Here is a 12,168-nt window from a genome sequence, read left to right on the forward strand (position 1 = left end):
ATACGAAGCAAGGCCCCACCACCCCTTATTACAGCAGCCACCTGAGGATAGTGACAAGGACGTGGATGAGGAGGAGGAAGAAGAAGAAGAGGAGAAGGAGGAGGATGAGGAGGGGGAGGAGACGTTGGAGGAGGAAGTGAGGCATGATGGGAAGGGACCAAGCTGTTTTATTTCTGTGTCTCAAAAGGTCCACGATCCCAGTATACAGCGTGGTGCTTTACGTCACGTTGCCCATGTAAAGGGCCTTTGGGAAGATTTAAATTGCATACTCCTGGCATCCTTTCTCCTCTTTCCTCGTCTCCTTCTCAAAACCCATTGGAGGAGAAGGTCTTCCAGAAGGAGATGAGAGAGGACGTTAGGAGGTATGGAATTGAGATCTTCCCTTCGACTTTTCCCTTGGTTCCATAGATGCCCTGGGAGAGAGATCATAGGGTTTATGGGTCATCGGTACACGTGACACACCTGCTCTAAACCAATTTGGAGATGCCTCCAACCATTCATGAATGAGCCTATGCAGGTTATAAATGAGTCTGCCATGGTGGTGTAGGAGCCATTTTGGCCTTCTTATGTGCTCATTTCATGTGTTGTGTATATGTTGTCTATACAGGGATGTTTTTTAAAAACTTGTTTTGTACACAAGTGACCCCACTATTATGGGGTCACTGGTCACATGGTACAAAGGTAACCAGGAAGTGTTAGCACAAGTGAGAGGAGAAAGCATAAGGTTCTTACCATCTCACAGGAAAATGCTTATGCACACTTCATATGTATTGGAAAATATGCAATAAATGTGAACAATAAATCAGAACATGACTCAATCAAAGGGGGTGTACCCATGAGTTCTCAATGGAAAATATGGACCACAGCTGGATCAATGAACTCCAATCCCAACGCTCTGTTTTAACGTTAAGTAACAGTAATAATCCTCGCTTGCAATACATAACTTTCACATCAGGGAGAAAGAATATTTCAAATACGCAGTATACAAAGTTGCACAGCCCCCAGCCAAGGTAGGAAACGTCCGCCCCATTTATGCTCCATTGCAGACATTTGAAGCAGAAATTGGAGGGGAGGAAGTGTGGTCTAGGTTAGAGGCGGTGTTCTTGAAAATACAGCCGGGTGCAACTTTTCTAAACTGCATACAGTAAGTGTATATTTTGTAATTGAAAATGATTTCTCGCTTATATAAAAGTTTTGTTTCAAATGTTTCCGAAACTGTACAGCGTGCCAGTGGTATTCGCGTTAAGACAGAGCATTTGGGAAGCGTCTGAGCGTCTGGACATGTTCCTTACAAGGCTGAAGAGGACGTCCAGTGGTTGATTCAATGTAAGGTAATAGAATTGGGGTAATGAATAAGGGCTAGGCCTACATGTCATTTCTCTGCTTAAGTTTATTGTGGATGAATCATCTTCTGAAGGCAGAAAACATGTCTGATCTTAAAGGTGTTCCTAATGCAAGTAAATCATATAGCGTCAAAATGATGTAAGGTGCCCATTGACTTGCACAAAATTCTCCATTCGTTTTCCCCCCATCACTGTTAATAATATTGACCAAAGAGATCACCCGCTCACCTCAACGAATTCTTCTCGTACAAATCGCCTAGGGTTTGTTGACATACATATTTAATGTTCATATCACAGATATTTATTTACTTTTGTATATTCATTTATTCGTTTGTTTATTACATATTATTCGATTTAAGCGCAAAAACACCATGTGCAAATGTTGCGCTTGATCTAACCTAAATCATGTAATTGCGCTAGCTTAAACAAATGCGTTGGCCTACATTATTAGACCACAAGCCTTAGCAGAATTGATGTCAATACATCAGAAATAAATACAAAGATTTGGATCTTTGCTCATATTTGGCAATATTACATGGATGTGCTTGCTCACTCATAAATTTCCATCTCTCCTCCATCCCCTCTCCCTCTCTCTTTCCCACGGGAGGTGCCAGACGGCCAGTAATTTGGTTGTCTTGGCTCGTCTGGAGTAACACCTGCCCCCTCTCTGGGGAGAGCGCCTTTCAGCCAGGAGCTAGCGAGGAGCAGCACAGAGTACATGCACAGGAGAGAAGAAATCACATATAGGCTATATGCTCTCTTTGCTTGCTTGACCAGTGCCTAAATCGTGTGTGTGTAAACAATTTCAAATCAGCGGGATATAGGCTCACACTGACGTCATTTAATAATACTGTATATGCCTATCATTCGAATTTGGGGGGGGATGAAAGATATAGAGGCCTGTCAATCAAGATCATTTCGGAAGTGTAATAGGCTAGGCTACCATCGTGCTTTTCCTCCAGGACGACAGCTGCTGTTTAAATATTGAAATCATTTTTTATCAAGGCCATTGCACTGTCCATTTCATTCATATTACTCCAATCATTATGCAAGAGATTTTCCCCCCTGAGCAACTGGCCGACTAATTTCAACATTGTGTGACTATTTTTGGAAAGGAGATTCCCAAGTAATTATTCCCAGTTTTAGTCTCAATAAAATTACAATTAAAACAGAAAACCTCAATACCATGTATTTCTTTCCCTTTTTTAATCAAAAAACACCACCGGAAAATATAAAAAATGCGTTCATTAAAAATCAGCTGTCACAATAACTCTACTACAAAATATCTGCATAAAGCAACAAGTACACAACCCTGAAGAGACAAAAAATCTTTGGATAGAAGATATGTTTTTCTTCGCTATAAAATGACTTATGTTTTTTGAGATACAAAGCAGAGACAGATATATAAATAAACACCTCTAGCTTTTAAGGAAATAAAAACATTTAATAGAAATCAGACTATTTTGAAATGATTTTTGGTCACAGCAAAAGAGGTTTGCCTCTGAATTGTAAAGTGATATCAACACAAACGATGTCATTCAATTTAGTCGAATTAAAATTGTGTGGATGTTTTTCTTTAGTAGGCTAATTCGTTTTCAGTTTATTCTTAAGTTGTGATTAACTTCCTTCCCCTTTACACTTAAGGGAACTGAACGAAGTTTGACATTTTATGAGTTTACTTAACCCAACATGATTAAGTGCTAATCGTTTAGCCTGATAGACAATAGACATGACGTGAATAACAGTACATTACACGTAACGTACTAACTCAATAAAAAACTACGTATAATACAAAAACAGAAAGTGCCATTTGAAGAGGAACAACTTCTTTTTCGAAGTTCAACATCACAGCCTAAAATATACATGTATACAATGATACAAACAATGGACATTTACATAAAATACGTTAGTCTATTATAAACATAAATAAATAACAGAACCTTCAATATTAACACATTTAAATAAGTAATTCCATAAACTTAAATAACAATGATGAAGGTCACAATTGTACGCGTCATAAGTGGCACTAATGCATTAATGCATTTGAACTTGTTCTCCTTTATGGAAACATCAACTATGCTATGTCTATAAAGCAGCTATATCATTCCGTTTACATCCATTCCTTCGTTCATCTGGGTTACCCAGCCTCACCAAAACGCAATACCAAACAGGCATTTTCTTCAAAATCATGGATAAGTAGGCTGTAGGCTGCAGACTCCCCCCACCCCCCCACCCCCCCCCATCTCTTTTTTTGTACTTTCTGGCAACTTTCATGTATCCCCGATTTCACAAGTGACATATCACCCATATTTCTTTCTGGTCCCTCCATTCTCCTTGTCCAATTCTCCCATTTGAAAATGTATCTCACTAATTTCAACTAGACATCCAGAACGTGATTGAGATAGGAGATATAGCATATTGCAAGTCTGAGGATCTCGATCTTGGAGAGTTTCTTGTCAGGGGGAAGGGTTGGCAGCAACTTTCTCAGTTCAGCGAAGGCCACATTGAACGCTTCCACGCGGATCCTCTCGCGCGTGGCATGGGCCGAGCGGTACTTGGCCGTCGCACGTCTCCTCCGTCTCTTCTCCTCCCTGCTGAGGTTCGGTTGGGCCAGCGACCTCGTCTTCCCCTCCCCCTCCATTGGTTCGTCGGACAGGCACCCGACCTTGAGGTCGTTGAGCACCGACTCTGCGTCGGATTGTCCCCATCCGAGGTCGGAATCAGCTTGGTCTGGACTCAGCATCATTTTCAGTCTTTTCATATGTTTTTCAGTTCGTATCCAAAAAGAGCTGGAGAGAGAGATATTATTGATGAATTTAGTATAATGTTGTGAACACAATAATACTTTTCCGTTCAATATTATGATTGGGAGTAGTTTTTGCATACCTGTCTTGTTATGACCTGTCACAGGGGGTAGATGATAGACAGACCATAATCATAAAATAGATAATTTGAGATCAAGTGCCAAAGACTTAGAAATGTGATAGTCTTAATGGAAATTGCAAAAGCAACCGACAGTGATGGGAATACTGTAAATTGTAATAGGTTTTTGTACTTCTATTTTTTCCAATGCATAATTTATTATACAATGATTTTTGTTATAGATCATTAAATATTAAATGTAGGCCATTTTCTTTTCACTTATGTGTCCGTTCTTATGATTTGTTTTGCAGCAAAGATTGCATTTTTCTGAATATTAAAGCAAATTATGGTAAATATTGAGAGAAACCATGCTATTAAAATTAACATATTCCATATTCAAAGTCGTCCATCTGTCACAGTGAGACGAACACATCTGCTTGGCTCGAGCAGTATGACTTGACAGCACGGAACAACATTGAAAGAAGGCTAAAATTGTTGACATCTGCTGGACATTGAATTCGGCCACACAAAATGTTGTTGTATCAACAATGATTTGGAAAAATACGAGCTGTGTACTTTGCTGTAAATATGTGATACATGCCTAATAAAGAAACGGTCAATACCTCATATACATTTTTTCTTTTTTCTTAGGCCTACTCGTTAATTGGACACTTACCTTGACAATCAGTTGAGAGACACAACTGTCTGATGATTCTTGATAGCTGTTGGAGTAAACTCCAACTCCAAATTAACTCTGTGCTTCCCTTTGTTTTTTTTCACAAACCATCTTATTTAGTCCAATTCATTACAGGAATTATAGCCTACTGTTGACAGCCTTATAAAATGAATTGCTGTTTACTTTTTGAGATTGTGAACAGTCGAATCAAACATAAAATGTTGTTTATCTCAGAACCATCTAATTTCAAGTTGTGGTATATCACTTCGTTGGGAAGATGATAGTAGAGTTGATGGTATAGTTAACGATCATGTGATAAATATTTCTGAAGATAAAAATCTTGTGCCTTGTGAACACCCAGCTGGTAAACAATAGATTGTTGTGTCGATAAGATCTCGTTGAAAGTGCAGATATTTGTCCGTTCTTGTTGATGGAGATGACCGTGATAAGAAAGGCCCCCGTGCACCGTGTGCCAATAGTCAGTGCATTGAAAAGCCGAAAGATAATCCCGTCCTTTCCACTTCTGTGTTTTCCGAACGTTCTCGGGTCCAGCACGCGGCTTCTATGAGAGATAAGATCCAAACCATCCCAACTAATAAAGGCTTACTTGAGAAACGGAGGGATGGAATATATTTGAGGAATGGTATTGTCTAACACCGCCCCCTCCCTCTCACCTCCCTCTCTCTACTCACGCCCCTCGGCCCTCCAGTCGTCCCTCTGGGGTTAGTGGGCAAAGAGGAACCAGAGATGAGTACGATAATGGATAATTAGGACTTTAAACATTTAGATTTTTTTCCAGATTCATTCAAATTCTGAACTATACAATAAAACATGAAAATCTGCATATTTTTAATTAAATGAATATATAAGCAAATCAACGAAAAAAATAACTATTTTATTGAAACAACCAGTACGATTGAGTTGACATTATAAAAGGGGATTTATTAGGCCAGTTATTTCACTTCGAGACTGAAACTACTTATTAGGCTATTAGACCTTAAATAATTATAATACATTGAGGTTGAAACATGTTAAGAAAACGTGACGTTCAGAGCAAGAGGTTCTTCATTAGAAGTCTAACATTAATGAATAAAATCAAAGAAATACACTGCATTTTGCTGATTTGTTGCTATGTGGTCCATATTTCCAACTAGGTTTTTATTTCGACAACTCAAGTCCGATTTCGGACCATTAGATTGTTCTACTATAAAATACAGGGCCACCTCTATTCCAATCATAGACATAGAAACCAGATTCTAACATCGCCCCTCTGTTGTCAGCAGATGGAACGGTCTACAGTTTCCCTTCAACATCAGACCTCAGCATAATAACATACTAGATCTACAGCGTATCCTTCTCCTTCTCTTCTGTTTTTGGTTAAATGTATTTTGACAGGATTATTATAGAAAAGAAAACTATCAATAGTCAAACACAGTTGTCAAACAATCAATGTTATAAGAGGATGACTGCCTGCCAGAAAAAAAACCCCACCGTTGACCACCTACAAAATCAACACAAGTGAAGTCCCACTATAGAAGTGATCAATACACTGTCACAGTGAAGATGACCTCACATCATCTCTTGTGTCAATAGGATCAGAAGGATGGAGGAGCTGATACAAAAGATAACAGTTATCAGTGAGTGGACGTCATACAAGATGGAGGGGCTGATACAACAGATAACAGTTATCAGTGAGTGGACATCATACAGGATGGAGGGGCTGATACAACAGATAACAGTTATCAGTGAGTGGTCATCATACAGGATGGAGGGGCTGATACAACAGATAACAGTTATCAGTGAGTGGACATCATACAAGATGGAGGGGCTGATACAACAGATAACAGTTATCAGTGAGTGGACGTCATACAGGATGGAGGGGCTGATACAACAGATAACAGTTATCAGTGAGTGGACATCATACAAGATGGAGGGGCTGATACAACAGATAACAGTTATCAGTGAGTGGACGTCATACAGGATGGAGGGGCTGATACAACAGATAACAGTTATCAGTGAGTGGACATCATACAAGATGGAGGGGCTGATACAACAGATAACAGTTATCAGTGAGTGGACATCATACAAGATGGAGGGGCTGATACAACAGATAACAGTTATCAGTGAGTGGACGTCATACAGGATGGAGGGGCTGATACAACAGATAACAGTTATCAGTGAGTGGACATCATACAAGATGGAGGGGCTGATACAACAGATAACAGTTATCAGTGAGTGGACGTCATACAGGATGGAGGGGCTGATACAACAGATAACAGTTATCAGTGAGTGGACATCATACAGAACAGTCATGCCTAGAGCTGCAGGGCCAGGCAGAGTCCCAGTTATTTGTTTAAGGGGGGCTGTGGGCATTACCAGGCAGTGCCAGTCTGACCAAACTCTCTCTGTGTTGCTGGTTGAAGATGACAGATCCTGTCTCACACTCCTCCTAATTTTCTCTTTTCTTCTCTTCTCCTCCTCCCCTCTCCTCCCCTCTCCTCTCCTCTGATCTCTTCCTCTCCTCCAGTGGTACCACCAGGACTGGGTCAGGAGGCCAGGGGTCCTGAAGAGAGCCGGTGACCAGAGAGTGTTGTGACTGACTGCGCCTAACGAGGTGATTAAAAGGATGAGGGGACCACGGCTGACTCGCTGTGGCCCGGAGCCACTCACACACACACACACACACACACACACACACACACACACACACACACACACACACACACACACACACACACACACACACACACACACACACACACACACACACACACACACACACACACACACACACACACACAAGGGCATTGGCTACACTGCCAGGCGGAACAGATCTATGTAAAAAGGGCCGGTATAGTGTGTGTGTCTGCACACGTGTGTGTGTGGTTGACTGTGTGTGTGTGTGGAGGGGATGATAGACAGGAGATGTGACACAGAGAGAGTGGCAGCGGGGGGTATGTATGGCGAGGGGTCGTGGGGCTATAGGAGACATGTCAGGGGGTAGGGGACAGAGGCAGTCTGACAGCGGCAGTGCAGCGAGCCGCTATAATTGCTCCAAAGACCAGCGTGGCGGTCTGTGGTCCCCGGACCCCTTGGACCCCCTAGGCCCCTGTCCAAGCCACAGATACAGGCTGCCCCAAGGATGTGGCAATTAATGCACAGATGATGTACTGACTTGGGAAGATGACTGGTTTATCCTCAAAATAATCTTCAGTGATGTATTCTTAATTTATTAGAACATTACAGAAAGAAAGGTAATATACTGTAATGTAGAACGCTGATGTCTGTTGTACACAATACTGTACATTTCCATCGGAACGTTCTGTGACGATAGAAATTTGCCCTCTTGAATAAGCCCCATTCTCAGCCCTCTCTCAATCTCTTCTGACACCCATTCTCCTGTCCAAACCTGTCGGAAGACACACACACACGCACACACACACACACACACACACACACACACACACACACACACACACACACACACACACACACACACACACACACACACACACACACACACACACACACACACACACACACACACACACACACACAGACCCTTCCCGCCGATGTTCCTGGGCCCAGTGAGACGGAGCAAGCGGTGAAATGGGAGGGATTAGTCACTTTGTCAGGAGGTTTATCGTGTTGTGTTGTCTCAGGAGATGTGGTGCCACAGGGGGCTGTTTGGGAGGACTCTCTCTGCAGATAGAGACAGAGGACATTGTGACCAACCCTCAGCTCAGTCCGGTCTGTCTGGGCCAGTTGGCCATCAGTCAGTGTGTCACTCAACTTCAAGACCTGTCTAGACAGAAGCTGTTTTGTGTTTAGATTGATGAACTTTCTGTTATTTTGTTGATTGTTACATGTTACAGGTAAAATATTTTGATGTTTTTTTCATTAGTCCACTGTTGATACAGTCCCTCAATGTTTTGCATGTCAGCGGTCAAGTTATCAAGATGTCGGACTTTCAAGAAGCAAAGTGTCACAGGCCACATCGCCACGATGATGCAAAATGCTAAACAATACCAAAATATCATTTTTGAGTGGATTTTCCCTTTAATGCAAGTCGGCAAAACTATCCTCTAGTCACAACATATTTGTGTTGCTCCCAACAAGGACCTCCAAGGTGGATTGAAAAGAGAAGGTACAATCTCCATCATTTCCAGGGAATAACTTAACAGCACTACATTTGCATCTACTCACACAAACACCAAAGCAACGTCAGATGGGAACGGAGGGAACGGTTGGCACAGTGAGCCCATTAAGGAGCTGTCCTTGTGTTGCTGTGTGTCATGCTCTTGGTGCTGTGTAGCGTAGCTGTGTAGCGTCGGCGGGGTGGACTCTGGCTGCGGGGAAGTCTGTTGGGGGCGGGGGGGGGACGGGACGGGACGGGACGGGACGGGACTGTGTTGAACAGGAGGTGTGGGAGCCGGAGCCAGGGCTCCCATGTGAGAATGTGGCCATCGCCATGGCAGACCTCTGCACCATCTGGTGTTCCCAGCAGGACGCCGGCGTGCCGTACAGAGGCATGGAGACACATATGGACACAAAGGTCTTCTCATGGATACACACACACATAGACACACATACAGGGTCTTCAGAAAGTATTCACACCCCTTTACATTTTCCACATTTTGCTGTGTTACAGCCTGAATTTAAAATGGGATGAGATTTTGTGCCACTGATCTACACACAATACTCCATAATATCAAAGTGGTATTTTTTTGTGGAACATTTTTGAAATTAATAAAACATTTGAAGCTGAAATGTTTTGAGTCAATAAGCATTCAACTCCTTTGTTATGGCAAGCTTAGTTAAGTTCAGGGGTTAAAAATGTGCTTTACAAATCGCATAATAAGTTGCATAGACTTATTCCGTGTTCAATAACAGTGTTTAACATGATTTTTGAATGACTACCTCATCTCTGTACCCCACACATACAATTATCTGTAAGGTCCCTCAATCGAGTAGTGAATTTCAAGCACACATTCAACCTCAAAGACCAGGGAGGTTTTTCAATGCCTTGCAAAGAAGGGCACTGATTGGTAGATGTGTAAAAAAAAAGCAGGGACTGAATAGCTCTTTGAGCATGGTGAAGTTGTTAATTAGGCTATGGATGGTGTATCAATACACCCAGTCACCGCAAAGATACAGGCGTCCTTACTAACTCAGTTGCCGGAGAGGAAGGAAACTGTTCAGGGATTTCACCATCAGGCCAATGGGGATTTTAAAATAGTTACAGAGTTAGATGGTTGTGATGTGGGAAAACTGAGGATGGATCAACAACATTGTAGTTACTCCACAATACTAATCTAAATGACAGAGTGAAAAGAAGGAAACCTGTACAGAATAAAAATATTCCAAGGCATGCATCCTTTACAACAAGGCACTAAAGTAATACTGCAAAAATAATTGGCAAAGCAATTCACTTTTTGCAAAAACTCTTCATATTTTCAAGCATGGTGGTGGCTGCATCATGTTACGGGTATGCTTGTCATTGACAGGGACGAGGTCATTTTAAAAAATTAAAATAAACGGAATACAGCTGTAAGCACAGGCTAAATCCTGAGAAAAACCTTTTTCAGTCTGCTTTCCAACAGACACTGGGAGACGAATTGACCTTTCAGCAGGACAATAACCTAAAACACAAGGCCAAATATACACTGGAGTTTCTTGTCAGGATGACATTGAATTCTCCTGAGTGGCCAAGTTACAGTTTAGACTTAAATCGTCTTTAAAATCTATGGCAAGACCTGAAAATGGCTGTCTAGCAATGACCAACAATCAAATTGTCATAGTTAGATTTTTTTATCATGAGCTAATACTGTACATCCAGGTGTACAAAGCTCTTAGATACTTACCCAGAAAGACACCCAATAGCCACCAAAGGTGCTTCTACAAGGTATTGACTCAGGGGTGTGGATACTTGTGTAAATGAGATATTTCTGTATTTCATTATCAGATTTCTAAAAATATGTTTCACTTTGTCATTACGGGGTATTGTGTATAGATGGGTGAGAAAAATATAGATTTAATCCATTTTGAATTCAGGCTATAACACAACAAAATGTAAAATAATTCAAGGGGTATGAATACTTTCTGAAGGCACAGTATACACAGATACATACACAGGCGAAATATGGAGATTTAAGTTTTATTAGAGAATTAAAGACTGACAAGGAAAAGATTGAGTGTTTTTATGTTGAATATGTGTATATAACCTGTTGGATAAACTGAAGAGATTAGTTATTTTCAGCTTTCGTAACTAGGCATGATGACATAAGAGTAGAGACTTGAAAAAGCACCATTAGTCACCAAATGGCCCAGCATGGTTCCCCACTTAAAATTTTCAATACTTCTTGCCAGATTTCTCAGAAAGCCAGAGCCCGTGTTTACATCTCCTTCTCCTCTCTTCCTCTTATCTAGTCTCCTCACTCTCCATTTTACCCTCTCTCTCTCTCTCTCTCTCTCTCTCTCTCTCTCTCTCTCTCTCTCTCTCTCTCTCTCTCTCTCTCTCTCTCTCTCTCTCTCTCTCTCTCTCTCTCTCTCTCTCTCTCTCTCTCTCTCTCTCTTTCTCTCTCTCTCTCTCTCTGTCTCTGTCTCTCTCTGTCTCTGTCTATCTCTCTCTCTCTCTGTCTCTCTGTCTCTGTCTATCTCTCTCTCTCTCTGTCTCTCTCTCTCGCTCTTTAACTCTTTCGCTGGTTCTCTTTGTATAATTCCTCTCTCCTTTTCCCACCTGGCTCCTCTACATCTGCAGTAGACACATATGTACTCCCTCCATCTCCGTCCATCCTTTCCTCCCATCTTCCCAACTTTCACTTCTCCAATGTGCCTTCTTCTTTTCCATTCCATCCTTCCATCTCCATCCCTAGTTCTTGGCCTGTCATCTCTTGTGGTTGTGGCACACAGCACCCAGGCCTGCCCATGTGCTCCTCTCTAAACCTTCCCCTTCCAAGTCCCTCCTGTGCTCCTCTCTAAACCTTCCCCCTCCAAGTCCCTCCTGTGCTCATCTCTAAACCTTCCCCTTCCAAGTCCCTCCTGTGCTCCTCTCTAAACCTTCCCCTTCCAAGTCCCTCCTGTGCTCCTCTCTAAACCTTCCCCCTCCAAGCCCATCCAAGCCCCTCCAGCTGGCTGATGAGTTCATTAGGCTCTGAGTCCTGCCAAGGTGCACAGTGCTTTTGGCACAACCAGGAAGATAGCAGGGCCCCAAGTGACCCCTGGGCATCCATGATGGTCATTGGAGACCAGACAGAATGTACCACATGGTGATATTCGGGGTGTGTA

General features: G+C 42.1%; 1 protein-coding gene across 1 annotated transcript; it reads right to left on the minus strand.

The window, feature by feature from the left end:
- Positions 1-3,573: 3,573 nt before the first annotated feature.
- LOC129859693 (helix-loop-helix protein 2-like) lies at positions 3,574-5,527 on the minus strand. Its single transcript, XM_055929765.1, has 2 exons — positions 4,882-5,527; positions 3,574-4,132 (listed from the first exon to the last, which is right to left on the minus strand). Exon 2 carries the CDS (start codon positions 4,102-4,104, stop codon positions 3,721-3,723), a length of 384 nt encoding a protein of 127 aa, XP_055785740.1. The 5' UTR covers positions 4,105-4,132; positions 4,882-5,527; the 3' UTR covers positions 3,574-3,720.
- Between the last annotated feature and the right edge of the window lie 6,641 nt (positions 5,528-12,168).

Source organism: Salvelinus fontinalis, chromosome 7 (assembly GCF_029448725.1).
Source record: "Salvelinus fontinalis isolate EN_2023a chromosome 7, ASM2944872v1, whole genome shotgun sequence".
NCBI classification, from domain to species: domain Eukaryota; kingdom Metazoa; phylum Chordata; class Actinopteri; order Salmoniformes; family Salmonidae; genus Salvelinus; species Salvelinus fontinalis.

What these genes read in the sequence shown, in the direction of transcription:
- LOC129859693 (XM_055929765.1), bottom strand. Translation starts at nt 4,104, where the DNA reads ATGAAAAGACTGAAAATGATGCTGAGTCCAGACCAAGCTGATTCCGAC.